General features: G+C 46.1%; 2 protein-coding genes across 9 annotated transcripts in view; one reads left to right on the forward strand and one right to left on the reverse strand.

Moving 5' to 3' along the window:
• LOC147333253 (GTPase IMAP family member 9-like) lies at positions 1–5,685 on the forward strand. 4 transcript variants are annotated; one of them, XR_015128891.1, is made up of 3 exons: positions 1,261–1,374; positions 1,724–3,894; positions 4,660–5,685. XR_015128891.1 is itself a non-coding variant. In XM_086290324.1 (2 exons), the coding sequence occupies exons 1-2, from the start codon at positions 1–3 to the stop codon at positions 2,551–2,553; spliced, it is 933 nt and encodes a 310-aa protein (XP_086146450.1). In that variant the 3' UTR covers positions 2,554–5,685. The 4 variants fall into 4 exon arrangements, 2 of the variants coding, with proteins under 2 accessions (XP_086146450.1, XP_086146449.1); XR_015128892.1 differs by having other exon boundaries at positions 1,724–3,857; XM_086290324.1 differs by lacking the exon at positions 1,261–1,374 and adding an exon at positions 1–103 and having other exon boundaries at positions 1,724–5,685.
• LOC147333254 (uncharacterized) overlaps positions 4,895–19,758 on the reverse strand; it is a 23,273-nt gene continuing 8,409 nt past the window's right edge. The window contains exons 2-5 of one of the 5 annotated variants that reach the window (XM_086290321.1): positions 15,803–16,397; positions 14,394–14,493; positions 12,574–12,644; positions 4,895–5,689 (exon numbers count right to left, since the gene is read on the reverse strand). In XM_086290321.1, coding sequence (XP_086146447.1) covers positions 12,611–12,644; positions 14,394–14,493; positions 15,803–16,397 — 729 coding nt within the window. In that variant the 3' untranslated portion in view covers positions 4,895–5,689; positions 12,574–12,610. Of the gene's footprint in view, positions 5,690–8,140; positions 8,660–9,943; positions 10,209–12,573; positions 12,645–14,393; positions 14,494–15,802; positions 16,398–19,758 lie in introns of those variants that run through there. The other 4 variants (XR_015128890.1, XM_086290320.1, XM_086290319.1 and 1 more) reach the window with 4 other exon arrangements.

Genomic DNA, 19,758 nt, shown 5'->3' on the forward strand with positions numbered 1-19,758 from the left:
ATGATGTCATCAGAAAGTGCATGCTATTGTTTGGGGAAAAGACTTCTGTTCTCTGCTGTAGTAACAATTGTCTCCCTTAAGATGGTCTTTAAGGGCGTTGTCGGTATGAAATTCTGTTCCATCCTTACTAATGAACAAAATCTACTTGAAATGCGATTGCAGTGTTTGCTTAATAGAAATGGTTGTAAAGAGAGGATTCGCTAACGCTTTTGGCTAAACAAGTCATTTGTACTGTTATTGTGTATTTGTCCTTGTCTTTGATTTCTAAGAGCATTTCATGTTGTTTTCTCAGTTTTATTCTACTTCAACTGGCCTAAGTAAACCGAGTGAAGTCAAACCCTCGTGTCTGCGTGGTCATTTTGAAGAGGAGTTGAGTCTGAATGTCGACTCTAGCAAGGCGTTAGAGGCAGAGGACATTACAGTATGTGTTCAGGCTACACTTCTCGTTATTATCCACGTTTCCAAATTAAGAAGACACCTAACAGTTACAAAATATTATCTAATTAAATTTAGTTGTAAAGATTATAGTTAGTTATAGAGTGAAAAAGACAGAGTGTGGCTGCACAGTGATTATTGTTTTAGTAATACATGAAAAAACAAGCCTGGTAATTCATTACTCATAATTTTTGTTCTATCTATACAGAATAATATGTATAATTTTATTTCATAACAATGTGAAATAAGTGAGAGTTACTACTATAAGTACGAGTTAATATGTTTATATTAGGGATGCACCGATACCTATCAGTATCGGTGCATCCCTAGTTTATATACATTTCCATATATCCACTTATCTCTCAGTCTGCTCCTCAGTCCCAGATCTGAAAAAAAACCCCAAAGATATTAGAAGGTACATTTGAGATTAAAGAGGTTATTCTTCCAAAAATGAGATGGCACGAGAGAGAACAACGTAACCAATGTAAACAGAACAATTACGAAAATCCATAAAATAAGTGATTAAAACAGAGCTGATCTGTAACTGAACATGTTTACATTTGTGTAGAGATGATTTTGGTCAGTTTTATGCCACTTAATGTGATATGCACATGAAAATAAATAGAAACTTTTTTATTTGCTTTATCCAATGAAAGATCTGCTTAATTCACGAAGCTTTCCACATTTTTTCATGTTACAGCCTTTTGATTTTTCGTCTTTAAATTCTCGTACAACACCTCATAATGACAAAGTGACAAAAGTTTGTTTGAAATCACGTGTTTGATTGTCTTCACCTGCGTCCAATCACTCTATAAGACCATGAACACACAAGCATGGTGCTCAGAGCATCAGACTACCACACATCAGCTGCTGATGGTGCTTAACTGTGGATTATCTCCTTCGTATATGGATGCTCCAGTGTCTCCTCTGCTAAAGGAGGTAACAAAGGAAGCACCAAGGAACCTTTCTTTAGTGTTCATCCTACCAGCTGTGATTATGGCTGCTGCACAGACATGTTCAGGTCACGTCGGTCAATTCAGAGCCTTCTCTTAATGTTTGTCTGATCCATCGTCTTGCACTCTGTGGTTTCCCACTCTGCATTTTTGGGAATCTTGTTTTGTGTCTCTGCTGAAAGGATTTTGTGTTTCCTTGTTAATAAACGCTGATTGTTCATTCCTCCTGCCTTCATGTTTTATATTTCCTTCCTCGCAGCTGCTTTATGATTTATGTCAGTGCTGTAAGAGATGGTGACTGGGACAGTTCTCACATACTAATATTCTTCCAACAGATGACCTGAGGATCGTGCTGTTTGGGAAGACCAGGGTTGGTAAAAGTACTCTAGGAAACATCATCATGGGGAACACAGAGACTTTCACCTCAAAGGATTCGTCCAAAGATCGCACACAGAAATCCCACAGCACTGTGGAAGGTCAAAAAGTGGCTGTTGTTGATACTCCAGGTCTGTTTAAACCTGGAAAACATGAAGATGAGCTGGTGAACGAGATCAAGCGATCCATTGATCTTGCCATTCCTGGTCCTCATGTGTTCCTGCTGGTGCTGAGGTTCGGTATGATCACCTCTGAAGAATTAGAGGTACTGGAGGTTTTTGTGCGCACCTTTGGCAGACGTGCATTGGCCTACACAACAGTGGTGTTCACCCATAGAAATGAAGATGAAGACTATGAAGCTAACATACAGGAGGCTATGATCGAGAGTAAGGATTTCAGAGAACTCATTGAGCAGTGCCAGTGGAGATATTTTGCTTTTAACATTGAAGACAAAAGTCCTGCTCAGGTCACCGAGCTGCTGAAGAAGATAACACCGATGGGAAAAGATTACTTCTACACTCCTGACATGCTCCAAGAGGCTGGAAAACCGGACGAGCAGGACGAAAAACCAAAAACAGCAGAAACAACAGGCAGGCGTGCGCTTCTGGAAAGGACTGGATTGGTGGGAATCATTTTGGGATCTGTGGGGGGATATTTACTTGGAGGTGGTGAGCTGACGTCTACATCGGGAGCTTTACTGGGAGCTTTAGGGGGTTCAGTACTGTCGATGGGAACAACAGCTTTAGCGATGAAGGCCAAAACGCTCACTGAGAAATGCTGCAAAAAGTGAGTTTTTAATTGATTTAGCTTTTTGTAAAATGTTTCAAAAACAGATTCAAACCTTTAAAAATGAAAGGAATGGCCGCGATGGCTCGTTACCGTGACGATTTGACCTGGGCTGTATTTTCATCTAATACCAGTTTGTACCACATGATGCAGCAGTGAGTCGGTGTAATGTTCATGCAACCAGGTCTCTTTTTCTTTTTTTACCTTTTCATATTGTAAGGGATATTTGTGCTTTAAGCAACAGGACTAGATGTTACAATCCCTGAACATGCATTGCTTCAAATGTAGAAAGTCTTGAGCAATGACTGTTATCATCGTTTTGTGCCTCAACCTCACAAGATGTTTCTGTCTTTTATCACAAGCTAAGGGACATCTGTACAGTTTGTATTCTGGTTGCTGATTGGTTGAGCTCTCTAAACTCTTTAAAAACATCTAACTTTCAGTGGTTTGCAGAGTAGTTTACAGTAAAATAATCACCAGTGAATTAGCAGTTGTTGGTGGAGGGGAGAGCCACAAGATTACTGGGTACCTCCAGATACTTTACTGGGAAACAAACCTGAAACAGAACATCATCCTCCAAAATTGCTCTTTAAAAAAGAAAAATCATAGAAGCCAAACATCTGTTACTGTCAGCTTTCAAATTTGCACATTGAGTTTATTATCTCCATGTTTTGCTGTTTGAAGATGCTGTTCTGGGAGCTTGTGATTGCTCTTTTTGTAGCATTTAAATCACTTTAAAAACTGTGTAAAGTAATAAAAATCAAAATAATATAATTTATAATTTCTGTTATGTTGCATTTTTCATTTATTACCTGAAGCAGTGCTTTGATATTGAGATTGTAGTGTTACTAGGGTGGAGCACGTGATCACAGACCTCTCCACACTTCAGTGTCGCTGTGGATGCTGTCACCTCTAACGTCAGCTCTCCTGTCTGTTCTACTGTCTGGTTTTGGTGGGTTGCTGTGCAGACTGCAGCAGCTACAAGCAGGAGAGGAGGGGAAAATATTTAAGCTCCAGAAAAAGTGATATGGGTGTATAATAAGTGAAATAAGTTAAAGCTTGTACAACATGTTCAGCGCCACCTTGTGTCAGTACAGAATGTGACAGCAACCGGTTGGTTGTTTGCTGTTAATAGACTTACTATGCATGTAAGCTAGCTGGTGACAGAACTGCTAACTCAGTGGAAAACATGGAAACTAACATTAGAGCAGAGCAGACTAAGGAGGTCTCTTTTTGTGTTGCAATGATAAGCTTCATGTTAAGAAACCAAGGAGCCAGTGCCCACTTCCACTGTCAGTCCCTTTAGCAGTAAGTGGTTCTTCGATGTTTGGCTGTGCTGGAACAGGTATGTCCTCCTGTTAGCCGTGATGTTCGGGTTTGCAGAGAACTGTATAAATGAGGACTGTGTGCAGGAGAGCGTGTTTCAGTTCGACAACCCCGTGGTTCACTCGACCGACATTTTCCTTGTCGGGTTAACTTTAACACTTATTTCCTAAATCCAGCTTCACAGACCATTTTACAGAGCAGAGATCCATGCTGAGAATTTTCCTTTCTACATGTCGTTGTTCATGTCCACTTTAAAATGTCCAAAGGGTTGGATTTGGTCCTTCAGTTTGAGATTTTTATATCAAACTCTTACTTGACAGCTTAAAAATACTCGAATCAAACGAATCACAAAAATATCTTTGTGTTTTTTTCACCTCTATCATGGAGAGTCCCAGGTATTTAACCTGCTGTGGGGACGTCACCTTGGGCTACGTCGTAGCCTAGCCTAGCCTAGACGTAGCCTTAGATGCTGGGGAATCAAAGGCAGACGGCTCTGCTGAAAAATGAAGTAAGGGAGGGTGAGAGGAAAGAGCAGAGAGCTCGAACAGGAAGCACAGCGTGTTTCTGCTCACAGTCTCAGAGGTGAAGCCCTGAACCTGTGTGGTTTAGTTAAATGCTGCCCTCTGCTGCTCACAGGAGGAAACACAGCCTGCAGCTGCAAACAAACAAGCCTCTGCTGCTGAGCCTGTTGTTCTGCAGTTTCACCATTAACCACTAGGTGGCACTGATGTTTCTCTCTGTGAGTTCCAGCTGCCCCGACATGAACTCAAGTCTCCTTTTCCAGATCAGTTTCCACACAGTGGGAAAAGGCCATGGAGTGAAGGAAAGGTGTGAAGGAGAGACTTAAAAGGACTCAGGAAAGGAGAAGCAGACTGCTTTTACGCTGGACTCCTTAATCATGTCTGCACTGCTGAAACTACACTGTCTACAGGATGGACTACAAAAGCCGGCCTTACAGTACATCATCCCAGCGTGTTCTGTCGTTTCCTGCAGGAAAATATAACACTTCACTCAACTGCGAGATTTCAAACAGCTTTATTGTGACTGCAGATGCTCCAGTGCAGAAAAACAGCGACAGAAGAAGAAGCAGCCAGACCTGAGTAGGAGGCCAATCACAGCTCGGGGGACACTTGGGGACATTTTTATTATTATTATGAAAACTAATTAAAAATACTATAAATGCTTTAAATGAACTATGAAATAAAAAATGAACGGTGGACGGAAAAAAAGTTGTTTTCATGACAATCTTGATGCAAAAATGTTCCATTAATATTATTTTAAAATAACAATATTTGCAGCAAATATTTGAAAAATGTTTGTTAATGAGCACTGAAATGTTTTTTACAGAGTTAATGTAGAAAAGAGTTCAGTGAGCTTTGAGGCTGAAATCATCCCACACACTGTTTCTTTTTTTGGTCTTTGGTGACGTCAGAAGCTCTCAGACGAGAGCCAATGAAGCGGTTTGAGGGGAAACGTCACGAGGACGCCGCCGCACTCACGTGTCTGCCATGAATATGAATCTGAAGCCTGCCAGCTTCCATTAGTGCGCTCTTCAAACTGCTACTACAATTTAGCCTAGCATTGCTTTGGAAGGAAGTGATGTCCCTAGAGTCTGACAGATGGCGAGCTGCAGTCTGGAGACATGATGCTGGTGATGGTGGTCATGGTGATAGACTTCCTGAGTGGACAGATCGATGGCGTCTCTCGTGTTTCAGAGGGAGTAAAGCTTCAGCTGCTCCTCTATGTCGGCCTCTGTCACCTCCTGGTTCGCCTTCAGCAGCTGGAAGATGGCCGCCAGCTGCTCCTGTTGCACCCTGGGATGTCAACACACACACACACACACACACACACACACACACACACGGTTAACAGTTTAGCCTCCAGGATCGTTTTTATTGTTGATCCTCGCTCAGGTGTTTTCAGATAGTGGGTTTGGATGTTCACTGAATGATTTCAATATGAATGAACCAGATTATTGCAAACAGCTAACAGTCTCACCATCTGCACCATCTGAGCCTTACATAGCTGCCTGCAGCTAGCAACCAGGTAGCACATCATTAGACAGTACTGCGCTGAAGTCTTCAGCCAACGAGCTTGACAATGAATGTTTGGTGTGAGCACCATCATCCTTCAGCTCTCTGAGGATCTCTTCTCCAGGCTTCTTGAAGGACGTTCAGAGCTCTTCTTTGGATGTTTCTGCCTCAGGATGTCCCTACCAATGTTCCCTCTAATGTTTTCATGTGTCTGAACACACAAACACCCTGAGCGGACACTTGGACCACAGTGAGCAACAGCAGACGTGAGCACACGGTCACGCCAGCATCGAATCCATGCATGGTTCATTAAAATAATCAAATTACAGCATTTACATTTATGTTACACTACTTTTAATTAACTGCTTTAGCCCACTTACAATGAAAATTTAAAAAAATCTTGTTCATGACCTGTGCAGCATGTTAACACTATTGGAAGTAAAAATAACTTGAACTCCAATTTTGAAAACACAACTTTCTTTCTTTTCTTTTTTTTCTTTTTATAAAGCTCTGACTTCTGAGTCTGTGGTCTGTTAGAGAGTCTGTAACTCTGCAAAATACAGTAAATAATGACCAATGTTGGGCAGGTAATGATATAGTTACTTCTTCAAAAAAGTAACTGAGTAATGCAAACAACAAGGTTTTTTGCAGCTGTTTACCTAAAAATGCAGCCAAGGCGTTTTTTAAACAAACATTTCAAACTATTTACAGAACAATCAGCTGTTCTGCATCTAATCTGATGCCACACAAATTATTTGTGCCGCTCCAAAAATAATTTCTGTCCACTATGAGATGAAGGAGAACAACAGCCTGATACCTGCAGGCCTGACAGCAGCAGATGTGTCACTGCTGTAACACCTGTGACACTCAGCAGGCGCCTCATTGTTCTGACACACAACAAAACCATTGACTACACTTAGTTAGCAGAGCGATGCTACTGTGAACTGAGGAGCGATTGTCCTGATGTGAGCTTCTACTCAGGGTTTTTTCTTCATGTTCAGAGCAGAAATGTTTTTGTTAAGAAACTGGATGTTGTGTTTTTCTCCACAATTTTAATTATAAGCTAGATACATTTCTACTAATGAAATGAGTTTGCTAACAGCAACAGGGATGAGTCAGTGAGTCAGTTGGGTTTGTGAATCATGATTCACGAGTCAGTAAAGTGATTCTCGAGTACTGAACGATTCGTTCATGATTCGCGCATCACTACACGCCGCTTTGCTCGCTAAAACAGCGGTGTCGGCACATAAGGACGCTGTCATAGCCTGTCAACGTTGATTGGCTGCATATATACGAATGTGGGATAAGGCGGCATCGTTCTGATCCCGTACAGGAGCAGCCAGTCACTGTCTGACTAACACTGAAGAACAGAATTGTTAACGCATTTATTTTAATTTCAATTCAGGTAGATTTTTTTCTGTGTGCAGAGGCCGTGCAGCAGTGCAGAATTGTGCACGCGCGCAGCTTGGGGGGAACATTGGTCCCCGCACTGCTTCAGGAATGCTGAGCTCCAGCTCTGGGGAGGCCCATCCATGACTGATAGTGCTCCACTGTGTGTTGACATGCTTTCACTGCGCTGGCAGTGTGTATGGGATCATCGTCAGGCTGAAAAATGAGGCTGCCAATCAGAATCTTTCAGATGTTACTGCATGTGGATCAAAATTTGATTTTCTTCATTAATCAGCAGTTTTAACTCCAACACACATCCAGCTAAATGAAACCAGTCCAAAGACTCTGGCACTGCAAACGTCTCTGAAAGTGTTTCCACTGATGATTCCCAGCAGTGGCTGTAAGCTGACAGTATTTCGTCTGCCCCTCCTCTGTTAGGTCTTGAGGCTGAGATAAAACAGGAGCGTTTCAATCATCTGCATCTTGATATTTTGAAACCAGACTCGTCACTCATCACTTTTGATCCTAAATTCTCAGTGAGAGAGAGCGAGGAACAAAAGCCAGCTCCTCCAGATCTCTGAGCTCATCAACCCGACAGGCTGGACGAGCTCAGAGATCAGCTGAGCAGCAGGCTCACCTCCTGACCTCTTACAGCCAGAGGACATCTTAATGCAGGTTTGCCATATTTGGAGGGACTTTCCTTTTTTGTGTCGTCTGTGGTTACACTTTTAGTTTTTCATATGTTGCCTCTAAACAACCACCTGATGGTGCTGTTGTCTCTGTCAGCTCCACCTAAACTTTGAAGCAAAAACAGGAAACAGGAAAGAATAAACAAACATCAAGAATGGGCAAAAGTACTTTTAATAATCCAGAATTTACAAAACAAAGATCAGAAAGACTTTCGCCCTATGACAGCTGGGATAGGCTCCAGCGCCCCCCGCGACCCTGAAAAAGGATAAGCGGAAGCGAATGGATGGATGAAGATCAGAAAGAATCAACAACATGTTTCACGCTTTTATTTCATGGTTAACTTTTAAAATCACAACTGAACACTGAAGCCAGCAGGAACGTTTTATTGCAGCTTGTCGTCTAATTTTCTTTCTTCATTTGAAACCAGCAGTGAGAACCAGGTTATACTGAGGTTAACTTCATTAACATTCACTCACATAATTAATTTGTTTGCTTCAGAAAAGCTGGACACGAAAAGCAGACAGAAAAGAAACTCCTGAAGGCACTTTGGTGTGAAGACGTTTGCTTTTCACAAGCAGCTCAAACCTCAAAACTCAACAACAAGAGAAGAAAGTAGGACTTCCTGCAGGGTCTTATCTCATCTCTTCAGAGCCCCTCATCCTCACAGATCAGCTGTAAGAACACAAAGAAAACACAAGTTTGAGATCACAACTACAGGAAAACTTGTAAAAATGACTCAAACCGTCTGAAAATCTAAACCCGGTGACGCTAACACGCACCAGAGTTAGCGCAGTTTAACGTGACGTTGTTCTGGAGTCACCTCAGCTCTGAGAGATGCTAACGCCAACACTGACTCTACTCGAATATTCAGGTTTATAGATGCTGAAGTTTTTTGGGCAGAGAAGTAAACGGTGCTGCACCGAAAACCTCCTCCAGGTTGCTTTGGTGCCTCGTAGTTTGCATAGAAGTCGCCGACTTGCAACGAGTCGTCAACGACTCACTGAGCTGTTGTGGCAGAGCTCGCCTTCAGAGTAAAAGCTGCATGAAATGTGTTGGCTACAGCGATAAGGCACAACTTTTACTTTGAAAGCAAATGTTCTGTTTCCTGTGGTTGGTGTTTGCAGTCTGATCCAGTGCGAACAGTGTTGCCAATTTAGCGACTCTGTCGCTATATTTAGCGAGTTTTCAGACGTGAAAGCGCGTATGGCTTTTACTCTCAACAAGCAGCGGGTGCTGTAACGCAGTCAGTTCTTTTACTCTTATGCTGTTTTGTGGATCACAAGGTTTAAAACTACTTATAAACACAAACACAAAGTAACTCCACCAGAGCGCCTATTTCGGGTCACTTTTGCCGGTCCAAGCCCGGGTAAAGGAGCAGGGTTGGAATTGTGACATTAAAAAAACAATAATTGCTAAAAGAAATTTAATTTGTAGTTCTAAATAAACTCTAAATGCATTTAGGACGTTTTTACTCCCTTTATGTCTCTTCCACGATGTTATTTCTCTCTCCAACAACATAGGTGCAATTAGATTAGCATGACCAATTATGCAAATTAGGCGATGACGTCATTTAGCGACTTTTAGGACAACCAATAGCGATTTTCCTTACTGGGGAGTTGGCAACACTGAGTGCGAACCACAGGAGACTGCAGAGGTCTGCTACCAGAACATAAAACACACACAGGTTTTAGGTGCAGCACTTTGGGGCTGATGTAACCTAGGCAACAGTCACCCTCCAGTCGGAGACAACACGCGTTTCCTTGACTGCAGGTTGCTGAGCGGTCACCGGGAAGCCTGAGCTAACAGTTCAGTGGAAAGTCCTTCACGAGTGACTCCAGCTGATCGAGGCGACCAGAGTCAGAGGTCAGTTAGGTTAACTAGTTCGACTCATGGACACGTTGCCTAACATGGTTAATGACGGCTCTCCTGACAGGTGAAGCAAAGGGCGGCACTCACCGTTAGCTGAGCCGTAGCAGGCAGCATGCAGGGTTAGCAGGCGAGCAGCACAGCTGGACAGAAGCTGACAGATGTGACGAGACCAGAGCGAAGACAGAAATAAACGAGCAGAGGCGAGCGCTCGATGAGCAGCCGGTCCACAGCGACGCTTCACCTGCACAGGTGAGACAGCAGCTGCTGCCTCAGGCTACAGCCACAAAGCAAAGTTCTCAGAAGTGTTTCTCCAGCTACAGAACACACCTCCACCCGGGAATTATTTATTCACCTGGATCAGAATACAGAAAATTCAACAGGAAAAAATGTTGATGACAGTCGTCCAGTTCCCACAGGTCAAAATAAAGATGGCGAGTCCACAGTGCTGCACATTCACCACGACTGAAGCAATGAAACGACCCGCGCTTCATCCCCATAAATCCCCACGGGGTCGCGACAGGAAGGACGTGGAACAAGTAAAGCTTGTATTGTGTTTCAACAGCACCTGAACATGCGTCACTAACACGTTTAGAAACGCTCTCTGCTTCAGCAGCCCCTCGTCACGGTCGGCGTGGAATAAAATACTCCATATGACAGGGGTGGGGAACTCCACAGTGTCCTGGTCCAGGCTGACGTTGACTGTGTGACAGCTGATTATACTAATATGAGGTATTATTATGGTTCTTTTGAATGTGTGGTGTGTTTGACCAGAGGAGGGCGCTGGTGAGCTCCACGCTGCGCGCAGTGGAAAAGTCCAAAAAAGAAACTGAGCTCAGACGCAGGCGGAGGACTCTCCATCAAACTGCTCGTTTTCTCCATAACAGCAACCGTTAATTATGGGCCACGGTTTCCTGTGCTTTGGATAAAGCGCTGAACTGTTTGGCTTAAATGATTCAACCTCTATTTTTATGGATGTGTTTAAGCGCCTCCAGGACCCCGTCTGAATCATTGTAACCCTGCTCTGACGCTGCACAGTTTCTGCAGGAGGCTGATATGAAGTCTGGCAGCCCGCTGCTAGAATCACAGCAGCAGTGATATCAAAGTCCACACCCAGAAATTAAACTGCTCCGGACGAGGCAGCAGCTGTGACGTCTGCTCTCAGGCCTTTTCTCAAAGTTTGCAGCTCCACTCGTCTGTGAGGCAGACGAACAGTAAAATCGAGTTACTGTGGCCTCTGCAACCAAGTGTTCCAGTAGTTTATGCAGGTCAGGAAATGTGTGTGTGAAAGCTGGAGACTGAATCAGAGATGACCGGATACTCGCAGGACAAAGAGACGGGCTGGCAGGAAACATGAACCAGGAATAAAAACCAAATCCAATGATTCTCAGTCACACCTCTGCCTCCATAAACAGGCAGTAGCCCTGAAGTAACGGAGATAATGAAAGCTGTGTGTCTGAGGTCAGCGGCTGGACTGAAGAGGAGCATCTCACCTGTCTGAGGTAAAGAAGGCAGCGCACAGCAGGACCGAATCACATGAAGGGGAGTCTGAGGACGCGTCCACGCTGTGACTGCAGCACCAAACCTGATCTTCTTCACATGACTCAAAGAGTTCCCATCACACGTCTGTGAAAATGCTCCCAGAGCTCGTCCAACCCTGGAGCCTGGGAAACTCACGTCAGCCCCAGCGTGGTCACGTGACCCCGGCGCTCTTTTCTTTTAGATTAAAAGCTCGTGAAGCCTCACAACACTGAGCGCGCTCCTGCTGCAGCTGGAGGTGGAGCGTCTCCTTTATCCCCACAGAGAACATGTGACCCACATCAGCCGCCTTTTGTCCCTGCTGGGTCACACTCAGTTGGTACACTGCTGGGAGGTTAAAGGGGCGGGGCTGAGCTTCCTGTTAGCAGACGGTGAAGGACAATAATGATAAGAGGATAAGCAGCCGCTGTCTGGAGCGGCGGGCTGGTGTAAACACAGACCATGTGACCAACAGCAGAGGAATGAGCGTGAAACAGGGAGGAGCATCAGCCGCAGGGATAGACCAATCAATAATCAGTCATCAGCACCTCATGCAGAATATCTCACTGCAGAGACAGGAAACGATTAAAAGTTGGGACACGCCCACTCGTGGGCAGAAAACACAAAAACATGTTCTCAGTGTCAGCAGGGACCCAACCAGCAGCTGGACCCGAACGTCCACGGGAGACACAAACACAGACCCTCCCCACGGAGGAGACTCCACGGTCACAGTGAAAGAAGTACCACAATGGCGCTACACGCACGGCTTTAATATCCCTTTAGTAACATTCTGTTTTCTTTTAATGTTGCAGCTGAAGCGAATCACACGACGGCTTCTGTAAACGCTGATTCTCAGAGTTTATTTTTATCGTCATTTTGCAGATTGACTCAAATAATCAAATCATTGCAGTTATTACAGATGCTCTTTAATTATGTTCCTCCAGCACATTTAATTGCTTTGATCAACATGTTTGTTCTCCTGAAGAAACTTCAGATGAGAGACGTCAAACCTGCAGCTGCTGTCGGCTCTGCAGGACAGACGTTAATCAGTTTATAGCTTCTTATTGGACGCTTTGATCTAACTGGCTGCATTTGCTCTGTTTCTCACTGTGAATGTCGGCGTCAGTCTATCTGTGCTGCAGCGTTAGGGGTGATTAAGGACGGGCAGGGCTGAGGGTTCAGGGAGGGGATATTCTCCTTACCAGCTCCTTCCTACCACACTGAGTCTGCTGAGGCTGATTACAGAGAGGTAAAATCAGACGTGAGCTCTATCCTGGAAAGATAAAGGTGGAGGCTGTCAGACACGTCACTCATACAATCCAGAAAAACGTGCAAATTCTCCAGAAAAAAAAGGTTGGTGCATGCTGGGATATTCCAGGAGGGGCGGATATAAAAAGAAGCTTAAATGAAAAGTTTGATGATCACGATTCTGTGTGTAACTGAACACGGCTATCAGACACATGCACGCGGCGTCATAACCAAATTATAAGTGAGAGCAGCACATCACAGGTGTCACATGATGGTGATCCTCCCAGTATGCACAACATGTATTCTGATGAATAAGGATGCAACAGTCCCAGTACAGGACGCATCAGGCTGCTGCAGCAGGACTGGGACCAATCAGGGATGAACTTTGACCCAAACCTGTGCAAAACAAACTGCAGCGCTGGCTGTATCTGTCTTTGAAACACGCCCATCTCTCTGCATGCAGCAGCTGCATGCAGACACCTCATGCACTAACGTAGATCCATCACATGATGCATGACAGCTGATTACAAGAGGACAGAAAAATGACTGTTTGTGGTCAGTTAGCATCTTTTGTGCAAGCCTCTGTGTCCCACAGTGAGGAGCGACCTTCAGTCTGGAGGGACTCGCCCTTTCTCGAGTTTCTCCTGACTCAGAAGGTTTTGGCCTCCAGGTGTTTGACGAGGCTGGGGTCAGACTGAACACAAAGGTAAGGTCACTGCGCAGCTGGAAGCAAACATTCAGAGTTTAACAGATGCTCGGCGAGGATTCTGCACAAGCTTCTCTCAGCAAACTGAGAACAGAGAGGCCTCCCCTGCTCCAGGAACACAGTGCAGCAGCAGCACCAAGCCACACAAAGCTCCAGTGTCCAATCAGAGCGCTGCAGACGTGCACGCCCCACACCGACAAGAGCAGAAAATAAAAACGGTGAAATCTGCCAGACTTTCGTCCGCAGGCTGCTTCTCTACTTAACTGTGATTCAACAAAGAAGCAACGGGAACTCCGTCCAGCTGCAGGCTCACAGACGGGCACAGACAGCATGTAGCAGCAGATTACATAACACTGCGTTCAGACAGCGTCAGCCTCAGGACGCGTAGAACAGACACGAACGGAGGAGACAGAAGCTGCTCTGGATGTACGAACCAGAGCGCTCTCTCGCTCCAGCGAGGACGGACCGAGTCCTCGGCAAAAGTCTCGATTTGAATAATCAGCTGCCTCAGTTAAAATTCTGCTGGGATGGAAACACAGGAGTGTGTAAAGAGCCTCAAGAGGCAGAGCTGCTCCCAGCACAGGTACGACAAAGGTGTACCTGAGGTGGTGCAAAGGGAGGCCATGGTTCTGGTTCCACACCGAGCCCAGTCTACACGAAGCAGCCGTTTACTGTCGGTGGGTTCAAGTCTCCACCTTTCCTGCTTCTCCCATTCATGGCGTCACGCCCTTCCCTGTTCCCGCCCACTTTTAACCAATCAGCATTCGACTGACACACAGCATTGTCCACACTGAGCCACGTGCTGGTAGAGACAGCTCTCTAACCACATCCATACAATAGCTGGTTAATTAAAACCTGATGAGTTCAAATGAAACCACAGCTGTTTTTTGTTTCCTGAGCTCTTCCATCAAATCTTCCACGCCGAGTGTCAGAAAGGTTTAAGGAGCCAATCAGCTTTGGCTGCTCCGTGCAGCCGACCCGTCCATGCAGGATAGAACAGCGTGATCACGGCACACAGCACCAAGGTCAGTGTTAGCATGCAGTGAAACTGTCAGCCAGGAAACCAACCTCTGCTCCTCCTCCATGTCCTCCTGGGTCATCAGCACTGCCATCTTACTCTGTTTCATTCCCGGGGTGAAGCTCAGCACATCAGCAGCTGCAGCCACATCTGGAACAGCAGAGGGAGCGCAGACATGTTAGCATCTGGCTGATGTCAGCTCTAACTCATCAGCTCATACTGACAATACAAGATTTTTCTTTTTTTTATTCTTTATATTCATTTGCTGAGTGACTAACAACTAAAGTGCATCTCTGTTTTCTTTCATGAAGTAACGAGAGCGGCAGGACTCACAGTTTTGGTGAAAAGTTCTTACTGTAGATTTAAAAGAGCTTAGAAGCAAAGTCCAAGCGGTCACATCACTGCAGTCTGTGGTTGATCATTTCTGCCACTGTATTTGTGCAGCAATAACCTCCGAGCACACAAACGCACCTGTCGCTCCAGCTGCTGCGTGACAGCTTGGAGGTCATATGGCGAGCCGTCAGCCTGCACGCCAAGAGCTTTGCTGCCTGTTCAAGATTAAGTATCATCCTCCTGCAGCAGATGGCTGCTTCACCTCTACGCACGCCGGCTGATACAGTAACCACGCTCTGGCTCAGCCAGCGTCGACAGCCGGCCGCACGGAGCACGGTTGTGCATCATGCATGAACCTGGATACTGATCCAGACTTGCAGGTCACAGTGATCACAGGGAGTAGCCGGATTTCCTCCTTGCTGATTCATTAACAGCAAATCAGCTGTTCTAAAATATATTCCTCTGGGTCACACGTTGTATTTCAGTAGCCCAGCATCTGTGTACACTCCTAATGTTTCCTGGAAGTGACTTATCTGTGACGCGCAGCTGCTGGCCTCAGTTTTCTGCTCAAAGATTGTCTTCAGTGTAAACGAAGCTGACACGTAAACCCAGAGCACGTATGTGGGAGCTTCAGTGTTCACAGCGGGTTCAAACTTTCAGCACGTTTAGTCTGTTTTAGCAGCAGATATACTGAACCAATGTCATTGTCACATACATGTTACACCACATGTCACTGTTCAAAGCAAATGTTTTTGAGGTGTTGGCATTGAGACGTTCAGGAGCCCTTGAGCCAACGGTTGTCGTGATTTGGCGCTAAATAAATAAAGCGAAATTGAGGAACCATCATTCTTCACTAAAGAAATCAGTACACAGGCTGTACTGAATTATTTAACAGGTTTTTTAACAAGTTTGGCTTTTCAAATTTATGTTGAACAGAAGAGGCCCCAGGATAGAGCCTCGGGGTGCTCCTAATATTTAATTACTGGAAACTTAGACACTAGGCAGTCCTTGGCCAAGAAATAAAACCAGTTCTGGACTCATGTGGTCCACCGAGGTCAACTAAGACCAAAACCTCTCTGAACAGAGACAGAAGAGTAGAAATGCACAGTCCAGCTAGCAGACTTACCATCATCCAGGATGGTCTCTGGTTCTGGTTCCTGCTTGTGCGATGGTTCTGTCAGACCTTCATTGGGTCTGGGAATCTGCTCAAGCGGTTCTTCGGGTTCAGTCGCGGACTTCTGGGCTGCCACTTCAGACACGAGCACAGGTTCTGGATCAGTAACAGGTTCTGGGACAGTTTTGGGTTCAGATATGAGTTCAGGGGACCTGTCTGGTTCTGATAAGGGCTCTGCTACAGGTTTGGACTCTGGGGTAGGTTCTGCAGCTTGTTCTGGGCCTGATACCAAGCCTGGTATGGGTTCAGACACTGCTGCTGCTTCTTGTGCTTCATCTGGTTCGAGAACAGGTTCTGGGCCTGACACAGCTTCAGAGACAAGTTCTGATACTGTGACTGATTCTGGAACAGACTTTGGCTCTTTTGTTGGTTCAGGGACTGCTTCTGGTGCTGGTGGTTGCTCTGCTCTTGTCTCTGGCACTTTTATTGGTTCTGCCACAGGTTCTGGTGCTCTGACTGCTTCTGTGACCTCTGGATCTTCTGCTGCTTCCGGCTCAGCTTCTGATATCTGCGCTGGTTCTGGGACATGTTGTGGTTCTGGGACAGCCTGAAAAGAGAAAGATTATGAAAACAGTTCACAGCAGTGGACGTCACAGTTGAACGAGCAGCTCGCCGACTGTCAAAACTGAGATAAACCCGATAAACCTGCTGAAGTCTGGAATCTGCTTTGGGAAAGTTTATGAATGACGTCATCCTGTAATTCAAAGTAATTTTTGCTTTTGAGAAAATGAAACAGATTTCACGAAGGCTGGTTTTTGATAACTTTAAAGACCTTTATTACAAAATGTTTTTTAGGATTACAGACCGTTATTACACAGTAAGAGCACAGTTAACCCGTCAATGTGCAAATATTGTCTTGCTTGTTCAAATCTCACTGGCGCTGGATTTTGCTGACTCGGGGAACCGAACCCAGATGCTTTGAATCTGGGCCGCAGAGGAAAACCAAACAACCGCCATGAAACAAGAATTTCATGAAGCAGAGAAATGTAATATCAGCCAGACTTGAAGGAAGACTTATACTTCAGCAATGAAAAATACCTGGACACATGTGGACTCCCTGTAATGACCTCTGCACAGACCAACTCATCTGGAGGTCATTACTGTCACTCGCAGCACCTCCACAGCAACACTGGGACAAATAAAACCCTCCTCAGCTAACCTGTCCCTTCCTTGACACCCAGCAGCTCATCCATACAGCTATGTACAGTATGTACACTATGTACTATATATACCCAGGTATATATCTAGCGGCTGACCTCCCTATTTGGCTCTACTGTTGCACCTGTCTGTGCTGAGGTTGCACACATCGACATCCAAGCAGCAGATCTGGTTTCTGCCTCAGCCTCTCTGCCATACCACCATCCAAGCTTTCCTCCTGTCCTCGTCTTTAGGAGGCGCTTGTGGCCTTAACCCCTGGAGGGTCTTGGGTCGATTTGTGGCTCTAAGCCCAATAGTGTATGCATTTTTCTAGGACCCTCCAGGGGTTAAAGAAACCAAACACTTGGAAGGCTTTATGGAGACGAAGGAACTTTGAACTCTATTAAACTGAGATCTGTGACTGCGTACAGTGAGCTCATTGCCGAGTTCTAGAAAGCAGTCCAAGATGATCTGAGCTTTGAGACCTGGAGCTGGCCTGAGGTCATACAGGGATGGGCACGGCCAGCAGCAACACTCGGGCAGTGTAAACCATACTAAGCTGGTACTGAAACCTCCCCACACCATCACACGAGCAGCGGCCGGAGCACAGGCAGGATGGATCCATGCTGTCATGTTGATTCCAAACTGACCGTCTGAACGTGACTCATCAGACCAGCAAACATCTTCCTCTGTTGGTGTGTGAACTGAACCCTCAGTTTCCTGCTCACACTGACAGAAGATTGAACTCCGGACCCAACCTGGCCAAAGGAGATCCTGAGAGAGAACAAAGGACGCGACCCTAAGCGACGGCCTCGAGGTAAAAGAGCCGGCATCAGGAACAGGCTACGGGCTCGCGCACACCGCGCACCCATGCCCAGTATCCTGCTAGCCAATGTTCAATCCATCGAGAACAAGCTTGATGACCTCAGAGCCAGAATCAAGTTCCAGAGAGACATTCGGGACTGCAACCTCCTCTGCTTCACCGAGACTTGGCTGAACCCAGCGATACCAGACCACGCCGTGCAGCCGACGGGGTTCTTTTCGGTTTACCGCATGGACAGGACAATGGAGTCGGGGAAGAAAAGAGGTGGTGGAGTGTGTTTGATGGTGAACAACAGATGGTGCGACAGCACAAACATCTCCCCACTCACACGCTCTTGCTCGCCCAATCTGGAGCTTTTGATCGTTAAGTGTCGCCCTTTCTATCTCCCTCGGGAATTCACTGCGGTCATTGCCTGCACTGTTTACATTCCGCCTCACGCGGACTCGGACACTGCCTTATGTGAGCTACATGAGGCTCTCACACATCAACAAACACTTCACCGAGATGCCGCACTCATTGTTATGGGAGATTTTAACAGAGTGAATCTCAAACGGACATTTCACAACCTTCACCAGCACATCAACTGCCCCACCCGGGGCACGAGGACATTAGACCACTGCTACACCCCGTTCAAGAACCGTTACAAGGCTCAACCCCTGCCGGCATTTGGAAAATCGGACCATTCCGCCATCTTCCTCATGCCTGCTTACAAACAAAGGCTAAAGCAGCAACCACCAATCAGGAGGGAGGTCGCTCGCTGGACGGACCAATCGGTGGCCGCGCTGCAGGACGCACTGGATGACGCAGACTGGGACATGTTTCGGCGCAGCTCTGATGACATCAACATGTTTGCGGAAGCGGTTGTGGGATTTATCGGGAAACTAGCGGACGACACAGCAGAAAGAACTATCATCCGAACGTTTCCCAACCAGAAGCCGTGGGTGGATAAAAACATCCGCGACGCTCTGAGATCACGCACCACTGCCTACAATGAAGGGCTTGTCTCCGGTAATATGGACCTATACAAGGCTGCGTCCTACAACGTGCGCAGCGCGGTCCGAAAGGCAAAGCGGAGCTACGGGGAAAAACTAGAGTCACAGCTACGACAGTGCGACTCTAGGAGCCTGTGGAAAGGACTGCGGACTATAACGGACTATAAACGACCAGCTTCTTCAATGATGAATGCCGATGCTTCACTGGCTGATGAGCTGAACACGTTTTATGCTCGCTTCGACGCCGCAGCAATTAAAACAACAAACGGCTGCGCGCGCTCGGAGTGCACCAGTGAAGAAAATGCATTCGTCATCACAGAGCATGCCGTGAGGAACACCTTCAGGAGGGTGAACACCAGGAAGGCAGCAGGACCAGATGCAATCCCTGGCCGGGTCCTTAGAGCCTGCGCTGATCAACTAGCACCGGTGTTCACGGAGATCTTCAACCTCTCCCTGGCCCAAGCTGTGGTTCCCACGTGCTTCAAACGGTCCATTATTGTCCCTGTTCCAAAGAAACAACAGCCCGCTTGCCACAATGACTACCGTCCAGTAGCACTGACTTCAATTGTGATGAAGTGTTTTGAAAGACTGATGAGAGATCACATCACTTCTTCACTTCCTCCCACCATCGACTCACTTCAGTTTGCTTACCGGACTAATCGTTCCACAGACGATGCCATATCTCACCTGCTCCACACATCCCTGAGTCACCTGGACACTGGCAGAGGGAATTATGTTAGGATGCTGTTCGTGGACTACAGTTCAGCATTCAACACAATAATTCCCTCTAAGCTTTTCACCAAGTTGACGGATCTAGGACTCAGCTCATCACTGTGTCAGTGGATCCTCAACTTCCTCACAGACAGACCCCAATCAGTGAGGGTGGGAAAACAAGTCTCCCCCTCCATCTCACTCAGCACTGGAGTGCCTCAGGGCTGTGTTTTAAGCCCCCTGCT

The sequence above is a fragment of the Aulonocara sp. 'chitande type north' Nkhata Bay genome, linkage group LG4 (genome assembly GCF_057382095.1).
Source record: "Aulonocara sp. 'chitande type north' Nkhata Bay isolate Kocher_YH1m ecotype deep benthic linkage group LG4, A_spYH_male_GT1.1, whole genome shotgun sequence".
Taxonomy (NCBI): Eukaryota; Metazoa; Chordata; class Actinopteri; order Cichliformes; family Cichlidae; genus Aulonocara; species Aulonocara sp. 'chitande type north' Nkhata Bay.

What these genes read in the sequence shown, in the direction of transcription:
- LOC147333253 (XM_086290324.1), top strand. Translation starts at nt 1, where the DNA reads ATGATGTCATCAGAAAGTGCATGCTATTGTTTGGGGAAAAGACTTCTG. An exon ending in GGTCTTTAAGGGCGTTGTCG is followed by an intron (nt 104 to 1,723) that starts GTATGAAATTCT and finishes TTCTTCCAACAG; the next exon opens with ATGACCTGAGGATCGTGCTG.